Genomic DNA, 25029 nt, shown 5'->3' with positions numbered 1-25029 from the left:
GAAAAAAGTAAAAAGCATGCTATATTTAAAATATCAGGCTAACCAACCTTAACTATATAGCTAGGCTAACATTACTCACAACATTACCTATATTTATGAATTACCTACATGTTCAATTATTAATGTTTAATGGTTAGACATGGTGTATTTGTTGTACTAAAGCAGGATACAGCTCACTGGTAGTAACATTATGCTGATCGTACAATGCCAGTACGAGTGATAAGTTTTAACCCAAGGAACCATCAGTGTGTCCAGACTCACATTCTACACACCATTAACTACATACATGTCCTATTGGTTTTCACAGAGTTAGTGAATCATGGTAGGTAGTGAATAATATGCTTTAAGATGAATAACAGACAATGTGGAACAAAAATCTAACATAATAATAACAAAAATACTCACCAACAATAATTAGATGGAGAGAAAAAACCAACAGAAGGGATATTGTAAGGAACTAATCTAAGTGAGAAATGGCACTATACCAACACAAGTGTAGAATTTCCATGGTATTACAACAGGACACAAGCCAAAATTCAGGCCCAGTGAATCTTGGCAGTGGGCATCTCACATTTATAAAAATCTGCAGCTGTTACTGTTGGGATATGAGAGTCTAATAACACTTGCATATCTTAAGTATCCAACTGTTCCAAACCTAACACACAATATACTGTAAGAAATTACAGACTACCTCTCAGCAGATTCCACCCCAAAATGTGCTAGGATAAGTTTATTCCCCAAAAAGGCCAAATTATCAAAGGAACAATTCACTTCAGTCTCAGCAGTGTATAATACCACCTAAAGTGACATTCACACAGTTATAGCATAGGAGCAGCAGTGGGACATCAAGAATGTCCCATACCTGAACAAAGGGTTACGTAACTGTAATTATCATTCAGAAAGACATCTGTCTCAATAATCCTATCCCCTCACCATATGGGGGTCACACCTGTAACAACAACAGTACATCAAATGCTATCCTTAATGTACATTTAGATGGAAACTTCATTTACATTATATACAGAAAACCTGGTTTGAAACACAGTATAAAATATCTGTTCTGATATTGTTCGGGGTTCACTTTGACGCTGACGATCCCGAAGTGCTTTATGTACTTTGTCAATGCCATGCTGCAATAAAGTTATTTTTCTTTAGATCATTGACATCCTCATCAAATTTTCTTACAATTCAAAGCAATAACAACACACTGGAATCAACAAAAATGCACAGGCTAGTATTGTTTATGAACCTCATCAACTTTAACATAATCTACTATTACAGTAAATCTATTACATGCTAATAAGATTAATAGATTGCTAAAGCTCACAGTAGCAGCTGTTCTGCTCAGGCCTGTTGTTTTACTGTTACAGCAGCCTTACATAATTAGCCAGTAGCTAAGCCACTGCTTTGCTGAAACAAATAGACCTCCACATCCAAACAAAGACCCTAGCACACTGTGTGCAGTCTCTATGAACCCAGTAAACATAGTTAACCAATAAACAGAGAACCATAGTAAGCTGCCAGTTATGAAGTTGCAAAAAAAAGAGGCTTGGCTTTAGAAGAGTGACAAGTATTTACTGTACATGTAGACTATATAAGTGACTGTATTTTACTGTTGAAGTTATCAATTTGACTTTTTCATATTTTAATAAAGAGATAGACAACTAAATCATTTCTCTAATAAAAGAGAGCTGGGGTAGAATGACGTGATGTGTGAGACTGTTAATCCCAATGTAAATGCAAAGCAGCTGCTACTTATGGCTACTGGTAATGTAAGATGACTTACTGTGTTACTGTACATGACAGACTTAACATTGACCAGCGTTAATAATGTGCCACTGCACTTAAATGGCGAACCGTGAGCCGTTTGAGCACACAACTAATCTGCTGTAAAGCCTACCTGCAAAGAGCAATTCTCTTTTAAAACTCTTGGCCTTTCATTATATTGTGTTGAGGAACTAGGTTCATAGGCTTCACCGACAAATCCCCAGTGTTCAATTCATCTGTAATTGTGTTAATTCAATTTGGTAGGTTTCTCTGGTAACTCAGGAGTTATAGCATGGTAGTTGTCTGAGTAAATAAAGGTTTGTTTGTGTTATGCTACAACCTAGGCACCACTCTTGCATTGAGTCAAATACAGGTCGAACTTATTCTTAAAAATATTCACTAATATACTAAAATGTGTAAGTGTAATCGAGCATAAAGTATATGAAAAGTACCTAGTTACAAAATTAGGAAACATTTGCAAACAGAAGTGGAGATGAACTCTTCTGTCACATAGAAAAAATTCATTTGCAACTGAATTATCCCCCAGCACATTAAAAAATAATTTATTCATTCAGTATACTGTATGTTCATTTATGTAGGGCCTTTTGGCAGATGCCCTTATACAGAGAGACTTAGATTTATCTCATTTGTACATCTGAACAGTTGAGGGTTAAGGGTCTTGATCAAGGGCCCAACAGTTTGGCATTTGAACTCATGATGTTCTGATCAGTATCCCAACGTCTTAACCACTGCGCTACCACAGCCCATGTTCACATATTTGTGAATGTTTTTGTGCATTTTGTGCTTTTTTCTTTTTATATGTCTGCACCCAGTGGCTTGGTGGTTAGCACGTTTGCCTCACACCTCCAGAGTTGAGGTTTTGATTCCTGCCTCTGTGTGCATAGCGTTTGTATGCTCTCCCTGTGCTTCGGGGTTTCCTCCAGTTACTCCGGTTTCCTCTGCCAGTCCAAAGACATATGATATGCTGAATTGCATTTCCAAATTGTCCGTAGTGTGTGAATGTGTGTGCGATTGTGCCCTGCAATGGGTTGGCACCCGATCCAGGGTGTCCCCTGCCTTGTGCCCTGAGATCCCTTGGATAGTCTCCAGGATCCCCTGTGACCCTGTGTAGGATAAGCCGTTTGGAAAATGGATGGATGGACGTCTGCACCTTTGAGTTCACTTGGCCATTTTCTTACACTGTCAGTAACTCTCCTTCCTTGCCGCTCTTTTGTACCTTTTGAGTCTCGTGTACCTTTAATATGATTAAAGGTACATACATGGACCGTAATAAGGTTCTAGGGTAAAGTTTAAAAGCAATTATGCACATTTCTAGGCAAACGATGTGCACCAACACAGTGACAAGTAAATGTACATTTTAGTACCCTTTTTTTTTAAAAGGTGTAAGCAAGTGTTTAAACACATCTGCATGTTTCAGCACATTTGTGAATATCATTCTGTAAGTGTAAAATCTTTCCGACTCTTATTTATGTTCGCGTCTGAGGAGCTGTCCCCGCCTGTGGTGCTGAAATTCCTCGCAAAAATCGCCGGTTTTCGCTTGAAAACGTTGTGTGTTTGTCTGTGCGAGATACTCACATTTATACTGATCCGACAGAATTAACATAAGTTCGTTCTTGTTTCTAAACTTCAGCACATCAATCACTCATTCAGGCTAGTCTGGTGTACTGAGGAGTGTACTGTTTACGTAATATAGGCCTATATATATATATATATATATATATATATATATATATATATATATATATATATATATATATATATATATATATATATATATAAAGAATTCCTCTGTGCGTTGGACTGAATAAATCCATTCTCATGTTGCCATGCTGTAGCACTCTGTTTAGACTGTGACTATTTCCTCCATCAGATCACGTCATTTTGGAGAGGCGTTTTACTTGTGGTATATTATTAGGCTATTATTGTTGTTGTTGTTGTTATCATCATCATCATTGTTATTCTTATTCTTCTTATTATTATTATTAAAGCGCCCTGAACGTGGACTATTGTAACACAGATTTTATTTTGGTCCAAAACAGTGTTGTGTTGGAGATTCGGCCTTGTCCACAGGATGTAACAAAACACGCCGGACACAACATCCTAGTTTAAAATAGCCGTTTTCGCATTTCGTCACCGTCTCTATATTTGTAGATATGCGTATTAAAGGCAGGTGGCACCGCAGCAGAATAGGCTACGTAATGGAAGTGAAGCTCCAGGACAGCTTACATAAAGGTATTAAGTTAGTCTATGACCTTACATCCAGCAAAATGTAAAAATTATTTGTCTGTATCGTTTAGAAGCCCCTCGGCTGGGCTCAGGAATGTCTGTTCTGCTCGTGTCACCATCTGAAATGAGAGTCTGGAGCGCCACGCTGACAACTGTGGGGAAGAAAATCTACGCAGAGTAACAACTCCACTAGGACTGTACAACAGGGGCGAGCAGTAGGGCTTCCTGGGGAACAGTGTCTCTAATATTTACCCACATAAAAGCAAAAAAATAATAATTTTCTAATCAACCAAGTCCTTCATCACAAAGCAATGGCAGTATCAGAGAAGGCACTGATTTACGGCGGGGACACACACTGCGCGCTGTCCAGCAAAGTTTTACGCGTCGTGGCGGCTCCAAAGGACTCGAATTATGTAGATCTGAACGAATTGCTAGACCTGAAACTGGGCGAGACGAAAGCGGTGCAAGTACGTTTTCCCGGCCAGAAGGACACCCTTCAGTGCGTCCGGCTTCCTTCGGCGGAACATCTGCCCAGTCCCGCGCGCAAATGTGTTAATCTGGAATGCTGGGAGAATGGCGGAACAGAGGGAGCAACAGAAACAAAAACAGCTGGTTCTTCTGAAAGACTACGGCTCAGTCATGGAAGCCTCAGTGACTGTCCCGAGTTACTCGAAGAGCTCGAATCGGAGAGAGCACCGGAACATTTGGGAAAAGAGACCAAAGCACACGAGGATGGTGATTTACAGCGCACGGATTTGTATCTCAGCGAGAAAAGCGAGTCTGACGACGAAGTGGATTTGGTGATCGCGGATTACTGCGTACATGGATTCGCCGATGATGAGGCTCACTACATCACCACGCACGAAATTCATCTTTCCGAACTCGATCACGACGTGGACTGCGATTTAGAAACAGGATCCACTTGGGATATCGAGGACGACCACCAGGTCTATTCGTTCGTGGACTATGCATCTGCCAACAGCGATGAACCCACAGGAGGACAGGTGGGAAACAACCAGGGCGAGGCTCATAGGAGCACTGCAGTGGCATGCAGTCAGGCAGAAAGTGAACCGAGCGACAGGACCAGGAGCGCCACCTCAGACGAGAAAGCGCCCGAGTGCCAAGGCAAAAGCACAGGCCACATTCATCTGTCAATCAAAGCCACTTCCAGAGCTATAAACAAACCTAGCAACGTCCAAGAAAATGATGGAGGCCAGCACCATCATGCCATTCACACTGGGGACATGAACCATTGTGTTTTAAAGGACAAGGGAGAAAAGGTATGCGATGGCGCAAAGTGTTTGATTGCTCTGCCCGGGCGTTTGCACTTTGGAAACAAACACAAAGGCAAAGATGTTACAGCGTACTCCAGCGGCACATCCAGCGCTGTTAGTGAGTTGGACGATGCCGACAAGGAAGTGCGCAATCTCACGGCCAGAGCTTTTAAAAGTCTGGCCTATCCGTATCTCGATGCCATCAATTTCAGCACTTCCAGCGAGTCCTCGGCTTCAGAGCGCAGCAAAGGGCTCAACAGGTGGTCAGCACTTGTTGATCTAAAGTATGGCAACGTAAACGTGTCCAAAGGAGGCGGTAACAATATAGTGGTCCATCAAAATGCCGCGTCTAATTTTCAGTTGGCAAAAAGGACGGATAGTAAAGGGATAACGGGATTAACTCTGACCAGTAGAAGGGCGCCCCCAGTCGAGATATTTGCCTTGAACGGCAATCTTGTGAACCCCCAAAACGCATCGTCAACAAAACAAATTGAGCTCATGGGCAAAATTGGACAGGTTCAGAGCGGGGTAATAAGGCTGACTGAAACGCTGAATTTTCGCTGCAACGTTAAAGCGGGTCCGCATGCACACGAAAGGCGCGTGAAATCCGCCCGAACCGCTGGAGGATCACGTTCCGCAGATGAGGTTACAAACCCTCGGCAAAAGGCGCACAGCAAGCCACCGTGCAATTCAGAAGAAGCCATGGAGGACGTGCACAAGAAATCCATATTTGCTTCGAGCATACTAAAAAATGTCATTTCGAAGAAAATGCAGTTCGAGCAGGAGCGCAAGATGGAGCGGGGAGAGATCTGCGAGCCGGGCAGTCACGAGCACGAAGCGCACCGAGACAAAGCTGTGCTCAAAGGACTTCACAGACAAAGCTCGAAACTCTCCGAGACAGGCTCCGACTTCAGTATCGTGTGCCTAGACGAACTCGGAGACATCGGAGACAGCGGATCCTGCGACGCCAAGGCCAACGAGCGCCACGAAGAACCTCTCGCCTTCGCATCGGAAACCAATTTAGAGTCGCAGAACTGCGCGGCATTCGACACTAAAAAAGGAGCTGCGGACGTGTCCAGAGGCGCACTGATTCGGAGCCAAAATAGCGCTTTCAGAAGCTGGAGGGACGAAGAGCCAGAGGTTCAGACTGAGCGCAAAAACGAGCAAACGGACTCGACGAGCAGCAAGCTTACAAAAATGTCGCGCTTATTTGTGCCAAGCATCCAAATAGTGTCCGGTGAGAGAGAGCACGAGAAGCCTGAGCCGAGAGCGGATTGTAACCGAGAAAAGAGAAGCATGGACACTTTGTATGTATCAGACGCCGCTCAAAAACCTGGAGCGTCGAAGTCGCCAGAAATTAAAATAAGTTTACGGAGTCTAAGAGACAACCGGAGCGACCCATTGAGCATCGCTAAGCTCCTCACTCCTGGTACAGGCTCTAGTGCTGGCGGATTGATGAAAACAAGCGATGAGCCCAAATACCAAGCGCTCACTGCTGCACTGAAGAGCGACTCTTCAGACAAAATCCCACACTTCACAGTTAGAGATGTTCGAGACAAGGCAAAGATGCAAGCGCCAATACACCAGGTTAGAGATGTGCGCAAACTGGTTAAGAGCTCGTATCACTTTGTATCTTTGGACAATAACAGCACGGACATGGAGCACAAGACCTCCAAACAGAACGCCTATCAGAATCCGACAACCCTTCCTCCTATCGTGATTAAGTGTCATTCGGTGAATACAAATAACAATGCAAAGCAATCAGAAAAACTCTCGGATTCCTCTGATCATAAACCGGTTGAGGATATCCTAGAGGCTGATGGGTCACATCCCCAGGAGACCATAGATGGCGTCAATACGGGCTCGGCACAAATAAGCAAACCAACTGACCAGGTGCATTTAGCCAACATAAAGCAAGAGGAAACCCTTGAATTAGGAATTGAGACAAAAACCACCACAAAGAGGCAAGAGAAAGTATGTGACCCAGGTGAGAAAAAGGCTGATTCCAAGATGGCTGCTCTGGAAAAACTTCAGGCTGCTGTTAAGACAATGGAACAGCTTTACGTGTTTGACAAAAATGAGTGGAAGAGGAAATCTGAGCCACAACCGTTAACAGACAGCCATGTGCTTTCACTCCTTAGTAGTGAGCATCACGGAGGTGATGAGCAAGACCAGGGGAACACTAGTTCCTCATCAGTTACCATGAGGCGAGACTCATTCTCAAACCCAGATAAGATGGCAACTGCTGGACAGCAATCAACACGAAAAGAAGAGAAGGAATTATTTAAAACATCACACACTCCTGCCATCCATGACAAACGAAAGGACACCAAAACTGTGATGCACCTTGGTGGAACTCCTAATAAGAACATTTCTAGCCTAAGCCACAGTCAGAAATCTTTCATGCCTGTTACGACAAGTTCAGTTAAAGCATTGCAGATGCATGCCTCATCCTCAGCATCTGTTAGTTCTATAGCTGTGAAGAACCGTAAGTCTCCAAATCCACCAGTGTCTTTAAATACAGGTATTACCAAGTCAAAGCTAGTCACAGAGAGGAGAGAAAATCTAAGTAGCAATGCAGACAAATCAAATAGGGCTGGATTTGCCCCAGTTCAGTTTACGTCTTCGGTTGACTCAGAGAATTACGTAACCATACCTGTGAAACCATATGCCCAACAATCTCACATGGTACACAGCAGCAACACCAAAAGTCACGGAGACAGTCATCAGCCCCCCAAACGTTCAAGTACTGTTATGGAGACACGCTCCCCAGATACCCCTACTGCTACGATATACCATCACCCTCTGCCTATTACCATGCACGCAGCACAGCCACAGGTAATTTGTTTCTCTCCTACTGTGCAGCCATCTCCTGTCCCCACAGACCACTTTCCATCCACCCAGAGAAAAATGCTCCTGGATCCCACTACTGGAAATTATTATTTGGTTGACACACCTGTCCAACCAGCCACAAGACGACTTTATGACCCAGAAACAGGGCAGTATGTTGATGTCCCCATGCCACAACACCCTCCCATGACCCCTGTATCTGTGCCTATCTCCCCGCTTGCACTTAGCCCTGGAGGCTATGGTCATACCTACATGTTCTACCCAGGATACATGGCCTCCACAGTGATTCCTGCCCGGACCATTCAGTCTCAGCTTTCCATGCAATCAGAGATGGAAGCAGGAGACGAATCGCATACAGGGCAGCAGGGAGATGGAACCTACACGGAAAGCCCTTATTATATGCCTTCTGGGAAGTTTCTGCACTTAAATCCAGGTGCTCAGCATGTCACTACTGGCAGGGCGGCAAACAACAAAGTGCCTGTCATCAGCATCACCTCCCAGCAAGGGCCCAGGATCATCGCACCTCCATCCTTTGATGGTACCACCATGAGTTTTGTGGTGGAGCACAGATAACTGTCAGGTCACTTATAATGTAAGTTTTATTATTAAATTTGGTCTTCTGTAAAGTAGCATTACATTAGCACATGCTTTAATTAATTATTTAAGTCAGTCTGCATAAAGTCTCTGCTCAATGCTGTAAATGTAGAGCATGAGTCCAAAGCTTTGGGTTTATTTGTGTCCACTTTCAGTGAATATTGAAAGATATTCAACATTTCTAAACTGTACTGTAGAGTTTTGTTTCCCCCCCCAAGGCCATTGATGACCAACTCACCTTATGTGAGTAAAGTAATTAAGTATAGTAGTCATTACATGATGCACAACATCTGCTGGTTCCAGTGTTAAAAGAACAGAATTCAGTATTAACAGTTAAAAAGCTGGTAAAACACATGCACAGACAATTTTCTTCCTGCTCTAAAGAAAGGAAATATTCAAATGCATTTCATGTTATGAGTTCATATGAGATTCTTACAGAACATGACCCATTATATGTTGTATTTGAGCTTCCAAAGCCTGAGCCAAGTAACCAAGAAAAGTTTAACTAAGGCATCTGAATTGTGAAAATATGAAAACAGGTATATTGATGATTTATTCACTACATGGTTTTACCCCATAATTCTCAGCTTAATATTCAGCAATTCATTAAAGAGTATGTCGCTAAGTGACCACTATGAATTATTCAGAAACTACACTGAAGCTACATAAATATGAAAAATCTGTAGTTAATTTAGTGATGTATGCATTCTTGACCCAAAGTCTACATACATATATTGGGGACTATGTACGCCAGCACCACATCAGTTGTGCTTTCGTCAGTGGGTGTTTGGTTGGTCCGCTACCCTTCTAGTCTTTTTGAATTTGTTAATAAGTTTGGCAACAGTGTCATGTGTAATGCACTTGCCATGTTTGCTGTTAAAGTCCATCACAACCGTGGGACAGCTTCCCAAACCAGCCATGAGAATGATTTTAATATGTTCTTCTTTTGTCAAAGGTGTTCTTAAAGGTTATCTGAAAAAAATATATATAATATCAACTAAGTATGAAAAATTTGGCAGACAGTTTGCTAAAAAGAGTTAATATCCCCTATGTATGAAGACTTTTGGGACACCCTGTAGAGTGTATACCTGGCTTAGAGCACAATCGCTGAGACCTCATTGAAAACCAATAAGTGTTGTGGTACAAAATTTCACAGTTATACAGTATCAAAAAATTCCATTTAAATGTAAACTGACACTTTAAATGAACTTAATTGTAAAGTTCAGGGTTTGTATAGTAAGGGAATAAAAAAATGAAAGGAAAAAAAAGAACTGGTTAAAAATCATGCACTCAGAAAAAAATGGTACTAAACTGTACCCTTTCATGTGGTTGGTGTGATCCTGTTATCTTTTATACCTTTAATATGTATCTTTGAAATGGAAATATGGATATAGTGTACCTTTTTAGGTAAGCGATATGTACTAATAGTGTAAAAGGTGTATCCTTGAGGGTATCACCCTAACGATAAGGTAAGGTACAGTTTAACACTCTAAGGTTTTTTTTTCTATGAGTGTGTAGAGAGTAAATGGTTACCTTTCATTGTAAGTATGTTAGCATGCATTTATTATCATAAATATTATCCAAATCAATTTTATGAGATGCATTCGGTACCATACCAGAGAATCATTTAAAAACATTTTGATTACCCATGATGTTAAGATTTTTTTTTGAAAGAAAGGAGGAATTATTATGTTGACCTTCACAAGTTGTAAAGGAATTTAAACAGCTCATTTGGGACTCAGTACACTATGCTTATGTGACTGTTTATATTCACTGCTGTAAATTGTAGTAGGTGTCTATTCATAGTGGAGTAACTCAACCATGGTTGCTGTAGCCCCTTTTATTTAGAGCTTGTATCCTAACCTCCGTTCATAGCAAACATCAAAACATGGCTGTAAACATTACTGCATTTGCCCTATTTAAAACTGCACTGGGAGTCCCAGATGACTATTGCTTATTTACTGACACATTGCTTGGAGGTAGGGAGCAAATAAACTACTTAAATTATTATTTTTCATCTGCATATACAGTATAGCCTTCAGGAGAAACCAGTGTATAAGCAAATTCTCAGTCAACTATTAAACAAATATGAAAAATGCCTATCCTTATTATACAGAGTTGTAGTATGTGTAGAGAGAGAAAGGTCAGAATTTGTGCTGATACAGAGCTGGACCAGCTGCTACTAGATATCAAGGCTGGGAGAGGGGTAAGAGGAGGTCAGACTTTTTATAGGATACCCTTATGCTAAAGGGAAAGAACCGAAAAGCAGGCCAGACAACACCTCTGCCTCAGGGAAATTAGATAAACAAACATCCAGTCAGTTGAGACTGCAAAGTGATAAGAGCTAAAATGTTAAATGTCCTATAATCATCAGAGCTAATCATGAGAAATTTATAGCTAGACTATGAATTCCAGTTTATGTTTCAAGTTCAAGTTTAAATGTTGACACCAGCTCAATCACTAGGTGTTATACAGATCACATTGGTATGCATGATATGTCCGTGGTTAACACACGCATGTAGGAATGGATTAAATTACGTCATATTTCACACTATCTGATTTTTTATTTTGTTTCATGCAGGAGCTGCCTATAGTACGTCCAGTCAGCACTTCCAAGATCTGATGTGTCTATTTTCTTTCATTGACACATCTAATGATTGTCCATAATTTCCTTCAACAGGAAGAGCCTTACCACTATCATTCATCACTTTCTTTGTCATGTAATGTAATTCTTTATTCTTTATGTCTTCTGTTTGCAGTGCAACTATGCAACGTCTTTTTTTTTTTTTGTATAGTTTTATTTTTTTTTTTGCAACGTGGATGAGAAATTGGATGGAATGGTTTTAAAAATGAGAGTGAGTGCTTAATGCTATAGCATTTCAGGTTAAAGCAACAAATCATTGGGTCACCTATTAAATATTGTCAAGTCATAAAGCAAGACCTCTTTTCTAACTGGCCAATATTGGAGAAATTCTTAAAAATCTTAATATTAAAACGTTTATTTTCCTGTCTAAGAGTAATTCACGAAGCATTATAGGCGTAAAAATTCACTAAAACAGAATCACAAACAATCCTAAATGCATGCTGCCGGCAATTAATGGCATGAGTTTACAAAATGCTACTTTGCCACATGAACATTGCAGTTATACAGTTAAGATGAACTACATATATCATCAAACTACATCAAACAATGGATACACTCTCCAGACTGCTATTACAAATTCACTGATGGAAGACAGCAGTTTTCAAGTAAATATTGACTGTAATTGGCTGATGTACAGGTCTTCCCGATAAACTCATAAATGAAAACCAATTGCATGGTGAGCGCCAATATTCAATATAACCGCACGATTGCAAGTGCGATATTGCTTTTATACAACAGTTCTATAAATAAGAAATTAATATTGAGTATGAGTGACATTAATATGAGCAACATTTCGGGTGAAATTGGCATCCCCTTCTTCCTTTTCATCTTCAATTGATGAGCTTTCATATTTTAAGCCAAATGTTATAATCCTGAAAAGTATCTTATACCATGTCTGCCAGTTTCTTTTACTAGTAGTATCACTAACACTACTATAGTAACTGTTTCAAACTAGGAAGTGGAATTTTACATGGTGAACACAATCGAATGGAGTGACACACACACAGTGAAAGATTCCAGTGTGGTTATAGGAAAGCAATCAACTGACCAATCAAATTAGTGAGCTAATTGTTGTATAGATATGATTATATTATTTTACATGTTATATGTTGAGGTTATTATTATGGCAGGGGTCATGAGCTGGCGGACTGTGTTCTGTATGTGGACCCAGCAATGTTTTTCAGCCTAATGAACTGAGTACTTGAAAACTGTAGTAAAGCGACTCTAGTTTTCATAAACCAGCATGGCTTTCTTAGGAGATCATCCGTTGTGGCCAATCACATACTTAATGTAAATTGTTTAGCTGAAAGCAGATCATCGGACCAGAGCTTAGCTACAGGGCTAGATATAGTAGGTTGGAAAGGGGGCGGGGTGTTACAGAATTTCATAGATATTTATTTACTCTCTCTTCATTGTATAGACCCTCTCTAGTATGATTTGCTTAACTAACTTGCTTAAAGAAAACTGGGAAAAAGTTACTGTGTCTGTTCAGAGACTTTGCGCTAGTCAAAAGTAACCTGAAGCACCACTGAGAAGCAAAGCATGACCACTTTGAATTGTCATATTTAACTAATCATTAATAATTACATATTAAAAGATAACTTGTCACCATTCAGGAATTTTGTGTAGCTGAACCTTCACAAATTATAGTTTAATACCCCTGCCCTACAGTATAATCTGCTACAAAATAAATGTGTAAATATTCTAAATATTGCAATTAAAATGTGCTTAAAAAATAAAAATCCTGTCATTACTACACAGGTATAGGCTATACTGAAAACTTGCCCAAAATATTTTTGATGTGAGCATTTAGAGGATTGCGTTCATGTATGTAAATACTCTCATCTGAAAAAAATTTTTATGTGCATTGGGAGTTTGTCGTCTGACATACATTATATGTCACTGACAATATTCATCCATAGCAACAGGTTCTCTTGGTTTAGGAATTCCTTAGTTAATGTACCCCTCATGAATATGTTTTAAGAAGAAATGCTTAGTTAGGAACTTTTAGTGTCACTGAGGAGAGATCTTAAGAGATAAAATACGATTATTTGTGAATATGGCCTCAGGTTGTTGAAAGAATCACTAAAATATTGAGTGTGACATTTTTGTTAATCAAAAAGAGGTGTGTATTTTTTTAAAAATACTATGAATATAACTAGCAACAGGTTGACAAGCGTAAAAATAATTGCCCTTATATCCCATATTCTTTTCTTGAACTGTTTTATGACTTGGTTTTCATTACTCTTTTCTAAGAGGTCTTTTAGATTCAGTACGTTTTGGATTACAGTACAATATGGTACTGTATATTTATGTCATGTTTTGCTGCTCATTGTACTGTGCGATCCATCATAAAACACATACAGAGGTTTGTGTTGATTAATATGGTGGAGAACAAGATGTTTTAGGGGACAGCCCTCCTCTATGTATCTCAATCACAGTGCCAATGCAATTTATGTTGTTTGTGTAAGTGTAGGTGGTTTTGTGAGCTTGAGTGTTTAGCCTCAGCCTTTCTGGAAGGGGTAACAAAAGCCCAAAAGTGAAATAGTTCTTAATAAGGAAATGGGATATAAGGTAAAATGATCTTTACTGGATTATTCTCTAACCTGTTGAATGCCATAATTCACAGTGAGAGTAGGTATACTGCACATTTGGTGGTCATTCAATTGCAGTTTTGTTACATAAACGCCATGAAGAACACCTCTAATACAACCTGACATAATTAGAAATTGGCCAATACAGAAATCAATACAATTAGCTTATATACTCACTGACCACTTTATTAGGAACACATGTACACCTGCTCATTCATGCAAAATATCCAATCAGCCAAATATGTAGCAGCAGCACAATGCATAAAATCATGTAGATAAAATCATGTCAAGTGCCTCAGTTAATGTTCAAACATCATAACGAGGAAACATTTCATGATCTCAGTAACGTTGACCGTGGTGGTTGGTGCTAGACAGGCATGTTTGAGTATTTCAGAAACTAGAGGTCAGCAGTTTCTGAAATAATAATAAAACCAGCTCGTCTGGCACCAATCACCTTGCCACAAAGTTACTGAGATCACATTTTCCCGCCATTCTGATATTTGACTTGAAGATTAGCTGAAACTCTTGAACGGTATCTGCATGATTTTATGTAATGTGCTTTATAGTTACAGTTACAGCTTAATATTCATACTTTCAATTACATAAAAAGTGTACTGACACCTATTGTATTAAAAAAAAACTGTAAGAGGGACTAAAATCTACATTTAGCGATAGAATATAGAATTATCAGGTAACAAATTTACAATTTTAGTATTTCAAATTTCTATTTATTAAGGATTTGGACCCTCTGCTTTCCTGCGATGCTGTAGTAGTTGTGTAACTAGTTTAGTCACATGTTATTACACCAAGTTCTTAAAATCTGGTCGGAGCTGCTGGTCAGTCCGCTGTGCTGTAATAACTTTTGTTTGAAGTATCTCTGAATATTTGGATTTGGTTTATAATTGAGTTTTTAATTTAGTTTAATTTTAGTAATAATGCCTCAAAGTGCCATATAGAATACTTTTTTTTAAAGATGCTCCTGCTGCTAATTTAGCAAACTAACATCAAATAGGTAATATTCCATCCATTATTAGAGCCACAGTTTCTTTTGAAGCCTTTCTATCTAGTTAATGTTAAAATGAGACTGAAATGACTGAGTTAGACTAAGTAAAGTCACGTTGAGAGGGGAAGTGGAATTGTGTCAGATGGGAAAGAGGAGAAAAAGAGTAATGAAGTACTGTCATCAGAAAGCAATAATGAACGGGTTACAAGTGAAACGAAAGCAAAAGGAGGAACCTTTCAGTGCCAGAAGATGTCTTTATTGTTGCAAAAATATTCAATTGTTCTTGGAGTGATTGCTTGTTTTTGAGAACATACAGTAATTTGTTCAATAAAATAATGCAGTTTTCCAAAATTTGTCTCAGTCAATAAATTAATCAATGCATTATGCATAATTAGTGTGGCTTGCAACTGCAAGAGATTTTGGTACTACAAAAAATTTTATGAGATACACTCTATGGCCAAAAGTATGTGGACACCTGATCGTCAAAAGCCATATGTGCTTGTTGAACTCCAAAATTGGTATAATAACCTCCAGTCTTCTGGGAAGGCTGTCCACTAGATTTTGGAGTGTGACTGTGGGGAACTCCCTTTCAGCCACTAGAGTATTAATGAGATCAGGCACTGATGTTCTTCCACACCAGCCTTGGCAAACTGTGTCTTCATGGAGTTCTCTTTGTGTATTCCCAATGGCGGGAAATTGTTCTGCTACAGCATACAAATACATTCTAGACAATTGCGTGCTCCCAACTTTGTGGCAACAGTTTAGGGAAGGCCCACATGGGTGTGATGGCCAGGTGTTCACATACTTTTGGACATATGGTTTATTTTACACCTTCCCAAGCATGCATGTCCTCAAGCAGCATTCAGTTTCTCCAGTGTTCAATGGTTGTAAAGTCTGTTGAAATGGGAGAACCAGAATAATAATTTGTAGTGAAGTGCTCATTTGAAAATGAATACGCCAGTTTGTTACTCCCATGTCTATGACTTGTAGATCATATATTTTTATAGTGAGTTATTGCCTCAATAAAATAAAAAGGATTTCGATCAAACTGACCATGTCTGAAATCAGCGTATCTTTCCTACCATTTCTGTGTCATATAGGCACAGATTTCTATTAGCATTAAAAGCATTAAAATGAAGAGAGGAACAATGCAGTGTCCAAAACAAACAAATGTACCAGAATACTCAGCTGTGGTTATTTCACTGCAGTCAGCTCTGTAATTGAGAATGCACAGAATGCTGTTCATCTCACCATCTGCCTGTGCCACTCAAGTCCAGGCAGTGATCCAGAGTATCAGTAACAGATAGAGACAAGAATAATTAATGGACTTGACACCCCTGTATGAAACCTCAGATATCTGAATAAATACATCTGTATCAAATGATTTATGTTTGAATATCCAAATGCTCCAAGCAACTAAATCTTAGTTTATTCTCTTAACCCTTTAATGTATGGTGAAAATTAATTTAAAAACAATTGTCAGAAATATATCAGATGTATAAGATGTATCCTGATTTTTCCATTAAGTGTTGCTTAATACACAAACATGCCTAATTAATGTAACTTTGCATGCCATATTTGCATAGTAAAACCATCTAAAAATCTTGATTGTGTTTTATAATAATTTATGCAATAAAGGATTAAATATGAGCACAACCCAAAACACAACAGAGTCAAACAGACAGGAGTTTTCAATGTTTTATGTGGCAGACATATGTTTTATATGGTTTTATATGCATTGACAGCCAGCACAATCGAACGGGTGCCTTAAGCATATTTTATTGTACTTGGTTTTGACATGCAATCTCCTACATTAAGAGTGTCTATAAGCAAAGTAAAGCACATAAACTCAAATTCAATATTACTCTGAAGCAATAAGCAAAAATCTCTACATGTAAAACGCTGCTTTCTGTATATATCTCTCAGTACAGCTGATCATAAACTAAGTTATGCTGTCTCAACCCATACATTATTGTGGCTCCTGGCCTCTTGCCCAGAGTGTAACTAGATCATGTAACACACAGAGGGCAAGCAGAAAAGGAGAAATCAGGTCAGAAGGTTGTGACAAGATTTAAGAGGGATCAAATTAATTCGGACAGCACCCAACTAATCCCTAAAATATCTTTAGTGCATTCCCGACAGTCCAAATAGACAACTCTTCCTTTTTTCTTTTCCAACATAGGTGATTTATTTAGCGATTGGAAAATATGTCAATAAATAATCTTAACTGCAGCGAGGGTTTGACTCTTTAGGATTTTTTATTACAGTATGAAAGCACAGGGCTAGTCGATGTTAAATTGTTTGTGGACAGGAGGTTTCAACACCACCAATCACAGATTCTGGTGCCAAAACTTAAAGCTCCTGGATGTAATATTACTTAATTTCACTCGGTTTGTTTAAAAAGTTGTGTTCTCCACTGTACAAATTAATCTGTTATTGGGTTCAAAGCTATATATTTACATGCATCACATGCATTACACACATTTACATGCAATAATCCATTAATAATTCAACTGATAGCTCATTTGGAATAAAAAATACTCACAAAAACACCTCAGTTGGAAGTATGGAAGGCCGTTTAAGTCATTATTATGAGATGTTAAGTCATTATTATGAGATGTTAAGTCATTATTATGAGATGTTTAGTCATTATTATGAGATATTAAGTCATAATTATGAGGTGTTAAGTCATTATTATGAGAAACTAGGTCATTATTAAGAGAAAGTTTCTCATTATTATGACTTGCAAAATATATATATATATATATATATATATATATATATATATATATATATATATATATATATATATATATATATATATTTTTTTTTTTGTTTTTTTTTTTTTTTTTTTACTTAATTGTGGTGGAAACAGGCTTCCATATAGAAGAGAGTAAATTGACTGAGGCAAATTCTAAATGAAATTTTTGCCCAACTGAATGTGCAGGGTAATAAGGAATAGTAGAGGAATAATATCCATGTACACCTTCATACCTGATTACTTTCATAATCAGAAACTGTGTGTTCTGGCCATGTGCTTCACAATGCACTCCTTATGCCAAGAAACAATCATGCAGGAAAACAGTTCTTGTTACAGATTTTAATTGTAAAGTTACGTGGGCAGTGGGATGGGCATCAAACAAACACTTTCAGGCAGATATGGGTTGTGAATTGACCTCAATAAAGTTACCTCAGCATTGTTTTCAAGTTTGTCTACAAGTCTTTGCATATAAACAGTCACTGAAAATTCAGGCCTGTATCCCAACCCTCATTCTTATTTAGTATTTCTTATGATTCTGGATCACAATAAGTAAAATTGTTAGTAAGCTACTGTAGCTAGTTATTTAGTTGTAAAACATTTCTCCTCAGAGCATGTGCCTCAAAATGGGATGCTCAGTCCCTCACAAACATGGCGGACAGCTGATGACGCTCTCTCAATACCGCCGGCGATTTTAAATGACGTCAACACCAAGCATGCAGCTTGGTTGGAAATAAGGTAAAGCTAGCTGGAGTTTGGTATGAAGTGTTAATGTAGTATTGGAGTTTTTCTGGAACATTTTCAGGCATTTCTATGTATTTCCAATTTGTTTAGGTTTTAATACAAATTGTTATTACTCATTTCAGTTTTCTGGATTATTTTTGACACACAGTGCAAACTTACCTGTCAGGCTAGCAGGCTAACTAGTGATGATAGTAGAACAGAGATATAATAATCGCTGTTTTGGTAGGAAATAACGAAGAAAAGAAAGAAAAAAAAAACCCATGTCTGAAATGCCGAGCAGAACAAAGTAACGGTGATACAGAAATTATTATTAACTATTTCATCAGTTTATTATTAATAAGCGATCAGTAAGGCTGCCTTGTGTTTCTGTTTTATTTCTTTTAGTTTTCAGTAAGTTTCTTTAATTTTCACACCTTTTCACTAGGAATTAGCAGCGGCATCATGTCCTCTGAGGCAGTCAATGATTCCCGAGCTGATGGAAATGAGCAGGAGGTCCAAAGTGGAGGAACTGAGACACTGTCAAAGAGACAGAAAAAGAAACTTCTCAAACAACAGCAATGGGAAGAACAAAGAGACCTGCGCAAGTAAGCACGGCATTAATAGTCAAATAAATTATGAGAAGGAGTCTAATCACTGAGTTTCCTTTACATTAGCAATTAGTTCCTTTTTGGGTAATTTTTGGGAACCATTCCACAGCCTCCTATTTTGGAGGACAAAGTCACTGCTGTACCTGAAACGTTTTGGGAACTTGAAAACCCCAACTTTCTCTTATGGTTATATGATAAGGTAGTTTTGCCAAAGGTTGCTTTTAGGTTTTATTTATTTGTAAACACAAACTAATGTTTCAGCTCCTTATGGCCCATTCAAAATTGACATTGATAGCTATACAATAGATAGGACACTGCTTATAACATATAAGAAATGTGATTAATTAGGCTACGTTAATTAAAAAAAAAAAAAAAAGAATATATAAAAAAGGCGTACTATGTTTCCAAAACAGTAGGCAAACTTTCTCTGAATCATCGCAGGTTACCCAAGAGGTTCAAGTTATTTAAAGATTATGAAAACTTTACGCAAATGTTCCCTAAACCACCTTGTGTTACTGCAAAGTTTGTGATTTTCTTTTACTTTTGGTTACAGTGATGGACAGTATATTTATGAATGAGTTCTTACGTTCTTAACCTCTGCGTTTATAGTATTACCTTCTACTTCTGTGTTTCATCCTTGGTCATACAGGCAGAAGCGCAAGGAGCGGAAACAGCAGAGGAAATTGGAAAGACAGGCGCAGACTGAGGACAGAACAGACTGTCCTGACAGGAAGCGTGTTCGCAAAGAGGCAGAGCCCAGTCCTCTCCGTCTGGTTATAGACTGCAGCTTCGACAGTCTGATGATGCTCAAGGTGGGACCTGCACCACTCACAGTGCAAACATTTATCCATGATCCATGATCGAGTTATCCAGTGTTTCTGAAGTCAGTTTTAGTCATGGAATTTCAGTGGCTCATGCATTAAGCAGTGTTCAAATAGATGCAAAATTGACATTTTCAGGATGTAAAGAAACTTCACAAGCAGATCCAGAGATGCTATGCAGAGAACAGACGAGCAGCACACCCCGTCCAGGTAAATGGTTATCTTCTAATATTAGTTCTATAATATCTTTATTGTAATTAGAAGAGTGTCATTTTGACTCTTAACCTGTTTCTCGTACAGTTTTATATAACAAGCCATGCTGGGCAGTTGAAACAAATTATGGATGAAATTAACAAAGGCTGGGTCAACTGGAAGGTAAGGACTTTGATATTGAAAATGATCATTTTACTTATTCATAACATGTCAGTTTATTACGTCCACCCTGCCCCCCACCTTATAAATAACTTGTAAATTCCAAGAATTCATATTGTGTGACTGTAGTGTGTGGTATAAATGAGACAAAGCAGCATTTAGCATCATTTAGTGTTCAGTTGAGATGTAGAACTAGCAAAATGTGTGACCTTAGTGACCACCTTTTGAAATATTGTACTGTGCTTTTAAAGCACCGCTGTTTAAAGGATGTACTATGAAAGCTGCAGAAAAGAAAAGAAAAACTAGGAGCAGTCTGCAATCCTCTAGACAAAAACAAGAAGGCTAAAGGAGAATGACAAGAATCATGTAAGCTAAGTGTCCAAAACCAGTTAATTCACATCCAAATTTAACATTAGTGTATAGAATATAGTCACAGGACACACTACGTATTCCACTATGTTGAATCAGCTCCCACAGCCAGTGACTATATCTGATGAAGTAGAAGGAAGCCCATTTCCAGTGGGAACAACATCGCCAATACTGTTGAAAAGTGAAACGTTGACACAGTTGTACATTTGGGGTATTAGTTTTCTTGTTCAAATTGAAGCACACATGTGGAACCTTGAAAGGATTGTCGTGACACAAGCCAGAAAGCTTAAGGCTGGTTTATAATTCTTAAATATTTACTTCAATCTATATAAATATTTGTAGTCAGAGTGAACAGAAAACAATTTGTTAATCGCAATCACCATTGTGCCGGGCTTAATGACGGTACACATCTTTTCTTTAACTCTTGCAGGATGTCCATATCAAGTCAGAGCCTTTTCATGAAGTCTTAAGCAAAGAGGATCTGGTGTATCTCACCTCTGATTCGCCCAACATACTCCAGGAGCTTGACGAGGCCAAAGCTTATGTGATTGGAGGATTGGTGGACCATAACCACCATAAAGTTAGTTTCCAGTGTTTTTGTGATAACAGTAACATACAGATGTTTTCATGGGTTGGGTTTTTTTTTCGGACATGTGATGCATTACCAGATGTGTAGGTCACACCACACAAACTGATCTTTCAGTTGATTTTCATGAAAAACCTTCCATTTAATTAGGTATATTAGGGATGCATTGATAAAGACACTGGTATCGGGTACATTGATACTGATACAATGCCAGTGCCAAGATTTCATACTGCATGATACTATGTGATCTAAGCCTAGTGTGAAATGACCGTAATCAGGATGTATTTCATGAGTACATCTGGATAGGTGAGAAAAAATATCTACAGGCAACCCTAGGTCAATGAAAATAACAGCTGTCCTTACCCAGTACATTGTTCTTGATGATCAACCACTATCAGCCTTTGACAACAAGGGATTCTGACTTTACTTAAATTTGTTAGTAACTGATCTCCACCATTAGTTCAAGGTAACTAATGAATAAGGATGGGAGATATAGAATTAAACAATATCACGATATCTCATGGTATTTTTTGCGCTAACAATAAAAGTAACGATGTGAAAATCGTAACATTCAACACTATCTTCTGGCTTTCTTCATTTTCTGGTCGGTGTGTTTTGCTTGATATGGTGGAACAAATTTGATGTGCTTCCACCCTTTGTTGATACCGGTTCTGTATCCGAGCCACTTCTTTCACGAAGCTTCTTTTTTGCGGATGAATTCTTCTTCCTTGTCTAGGCTTTGAACTCCCTGCCTGTTCTCGTTCTATGTGTGAAATGCCCACATTGCAGCGCGAAAACGCGTCATCGACTGTATCATCAATACCGTGGGATGACAAATTCTTATCATGGGGAGGACTTGTACCGCTATATCATGGATAATACGATATGGAACCGTCCTACTAATGAGCCTAGCTAATGCACTTCATTTAAATCAAGCAGCTAATCATATACAGAAGTGTAAGTCAATGAATACATACTGTGCATGTGGACATTTCATGGACACTATAGAAACCAGGGGGAAACCTAAACAGAGCTATATAACAGCCCTGATTAAGTTATACTAAGTAGATTGCTTATTTTGGGGTCAGTATCGACGAGTACCAAAAAAACCTTTACATTCAGACTGGGGAAAAAAATGCATTCCTACTGTATTTTGCAGTATTTCCACATATTAATGTCATTATGGGAGGACGAAATATCGGAGGATTCAGACTTATTTCGTACAGACTTTCCCACCTCTCAAAATGTTGACTCTTATGTCTTTCAGGGAATCTCTTTTAAACGGGCTAAAGAGCTTGGAATCGCTCATGCTCAACTTCCGCTGGGCAGTTTTGTCAAGATGAACAGCCGCAAAGTGCTCGCCGTCAACCATGGTTAGCCCCCCCCACACACACACACACAGGGGAACACAAAACATTTAGCAACAAAAAAAAAAAAGATGTACATTATATTACTTGTGAAACATGCTATTTGTAAAGCACAGGAACCTCAAGCCCATAACAAGAAAAAGTGTTCACTTGTGCTTTTCCATTTTTAAACTAATGCTGCAATCTCTTGAACACTCTTACCTGCAATAGAGCCAGTAGTGGAGTAAAGCCCACATTAATCTACTGAAAATCTAATTATTGCAACAAATTATTTAAAAAGATATTGTTTTGTATGCCTACTGATGATGTCTACTTTAAATGGTACCATTACCAACACAAGCTGAAAGGTTAATTAGTGTTAAATTAAGCTGACACTGATTACACCTTAATATAAACATGCTGGCATGTTTTTTTCTGCCTTAGTGTTTGAGATTATGCTGGCGTATCTGGAGAAACGTGACTGGCAGGAAGCCTTCTTCACCGTCCTACCCCAGCGTAAAGGAGCTGTACCTGTGGGCCAAGAGAACAAACAAGATCAGGATGAGGAGGACTCTGATACATGTGAGCAAGAGACACAAAACAGTGAAGATACAAAGGAACAAAGAAATGGCAAACAGGAAGAACATGAAACTCAGCAAAAGCAGTCGGATTCATGTGAACGGTCTGCTGTGTAAGAAGTGACCATATTTTTTATTTTATATATATTTTATCTTTTTGTTTTTTAATTATTTTTTTTGCCAAGACTTGGACTGACTTGGAATGTGTTGGAAGAAGTTTTTGTTTTGCTTACTAATGACTAAGTTATTGATGATACTGCTATTTTTGTTTCAACAGTCATGAAAGTGATCTTGAGATCTGAATGTTTCTCTGCCAATAAAGCTGAGATCTAATCTCCTGCCACATGTACTGTTAATGTCCTGACATGTCATTGCATTTTTAAGTTTGCCTCAATTTCTGTTCTGAGGAAACATCAGAAACCACACTAAAAGGGCATTTGCTACGTTGGTAAACACTGACACCAAACACTTTACATATAATGAAACAAAGTGTTTATGCAGTATTTGGCCAAAAGTATGCAGACACCTGACCATTACACCCATGTGTGGTTCTTCCACAAACTGTTACCACAAAGTTGGAAGCAAACAATTGTCTAAAATGTTTTTGTATTTTGTAGCAAACATGTTCCAGCATGACAGTTTTCCTGTGCACAAAGTGCAGTGCAAAAAGACATGGTTTGCCAAGGTTGGTGTGGAAGAACTTGAGTGCCACTGCACACCTTTGGGATGAACTGGAGCACCAACCATGTGCTAGTCTGACATCAGTGCCTCACCTCACTAATGCTCTTGTGGCTGAGTGAGCAAATCCCCACAACCATGCTCCAAAATCTAGTGGAAAGCCTTCCCAGAAGACTACAACTGGAATGGGATGTTCAAACACATATGGGTTTCATTGGTCTGGTATCCACCTGTTTGGAGATATGTTGTATGTATAGTGTTTTTTTTAATGACGGTTTTGCTAGTCTTAGATGGTCTTGGTGCTTGTTACATCTATTATAGATTTAAGTCCAGCAGGTTACACTACAGCAACTATGGTATGGCTGTCAATTACACTGTTAATTGACCACTGAGATCAAAATAATAAAGATATAAAGAATAGATTTTTGCCTTCTTTATTAATCATTTAATGGAGGACAAGCACATTGATACCGAGAAAATGTCTCAGCAAAATGAGTGAATTGACGAAGCAGAAAGTTAAGAGTACTATGTGTCCGTTAATGAAATGGACTTCCAAAGGATTTTCTACGGTCGAGGCTTTGCACTGGTGTGTTTTTACAAATTATCATGTCACCTCACGTGAGTTGGGGCTTTCAGATGTGTGACGGGTGTGTTCTGCTGCTGCATCTTAATCTGTAAATACAGTACCAAAAAGCAAGGCAAATTATTTTACCCCTCATGTTGCCATTGGTATTTTGAACATTAGTAGTAGGTAGGGTGTGGTTTGAAATACAGCCTGTGTATGCATGTAGGCAAAAATAGGCTATGTTATGGGAAGGTTCAGGATGAAAAACCAAGTAAACCTATCTCTGTTCTCCTGTCTGTACAGTTTAGCCATTTCTAAACTCTAGCTAATCTGTGACGACAGTACTGCACTTTTAAAGAATATGTTCTCAGCATTTATCAAATATTTTAGTCAAATTCATAGCCAAAGTCTTCTCATGGGAATAATGAAGTTATTTATTAGTCTGCTAGCTTCCATGAGCTACCTAACATGATTTCTGAGAATATTTCAAGTTATATTCATAAATGTTTATAATCTTCCCTGCTAAAACAGTCTGCTAGCTAATATGGGCAACCTAAACAGGGTTCCTGAGAGGATGCTATGCCTAAAATGAGCCAGTTATGTACCATGAGCTAACATGACTTCATAGAGGTTAACTGCAAATGCAAACCAA

At 38.7% G+C, this 25029-nt stretch overlaps 2 protein-coding genes across 3 annotated transcripts; both read left to right on the top strand.

Moving 5' to 3' along the window:
- The first annotated feature begins 3648 nt into the window (after positions 1–3648).
- Positions 3649–19029, top strand: c7h4orf54 (chromosome 7 C4orf54 homolog). Of its 2 annotated transcripts, none has more exons than XM_053681598.1 (2): positions 3649–8730; positions 18900–19029. In XM_053681598.1, exon 1 carries the CDS (start codon positions 4326–4328, stop codon positions 8709–8711), a length of 4386 nt encoding a protein of 1461 aa, XP_053537573.1. In that variant the 5' UTR covers positions 3649–4325; the 3' UTR covers positions 8712–8730; positions 18900–19029. The 2 variants fall into 2 exon arrangements, with proteins under 2 accessions (XP_053537573.1, XP_017328658.1); XM_017473169.3 differs by lacking the exon at positions 18900–19029 and adding an exon at positions 11314–15324.
- On the top strand, positions 18917–23251 carry trmt10a (tRNA methyltransferase 10A). Its single transcript, XM_017473171.3, has 7 exons — positions 18917–19059; positions 19712–19874; positions 20022–20093; positions 20184–20258; positions 21055–21204; positions 22478–22583; positions 23001–23251. Exons 1-7 carry the CDS (start codon positions 18917–18919, stop codon positions 23249–23251), a joined length of 960 nt encoding a protein of 319 aa, XP_017328660.1.
- Positions 23252–25029: the final 1778 nt, after the last annotated feature.

The sequence above is a fragment of the Ictalurus punctatus genome, chromosome 7 (assembly GCF_001660625.3).
Source record: "Ictalurus punctatus breed USDA103 chromosome 7, Coco_2.0, whole genome shotgun sequence".
NCBI classification, from domain to species: Eukaryota; Metazoa; Chordata; class Actinopteri; order Siluriformes; family Ictaluridae; genus Ictalurus; species Ictalurus punctatus.
Note: the sequence above shows the minus strand (reverse complement) of the source record. Positions and strands in the feature narration are given on the sequence as shown.

Excerpts from the sequence above, each read along its gene's own strand:
- c7h4orf54 (XM_053681598.1), top strand. The coding sequence starts at position 4,326 with ATGGCAGTATCAGAGAAGGCACTGATTTACGGCGGGGACACACACTGC.
- trmt10a (XM_017473171.3), top strand. The coding sequence starts at position 18,917 with ATGTCCTCTGAGGCAGTCAATGATTCCCGAGCTGATGGAAATGAGCAG. Across the intron at positions 20,094-20,183 it reads GAGCAGCACACCCCGTCCAG|TTTTATATAACAAGCCATGC; the intron begins GTAAATGGTTAT and ends TTTCTCGTACAG. Across the intron at positions 20,259-21,054 it reads AAGGCTGGGTCAACTGGAAG|GATGTCCATATCAAGTCAGA; the intron begins GTAAGGACTTTG and ends TAACTCTTGCAG.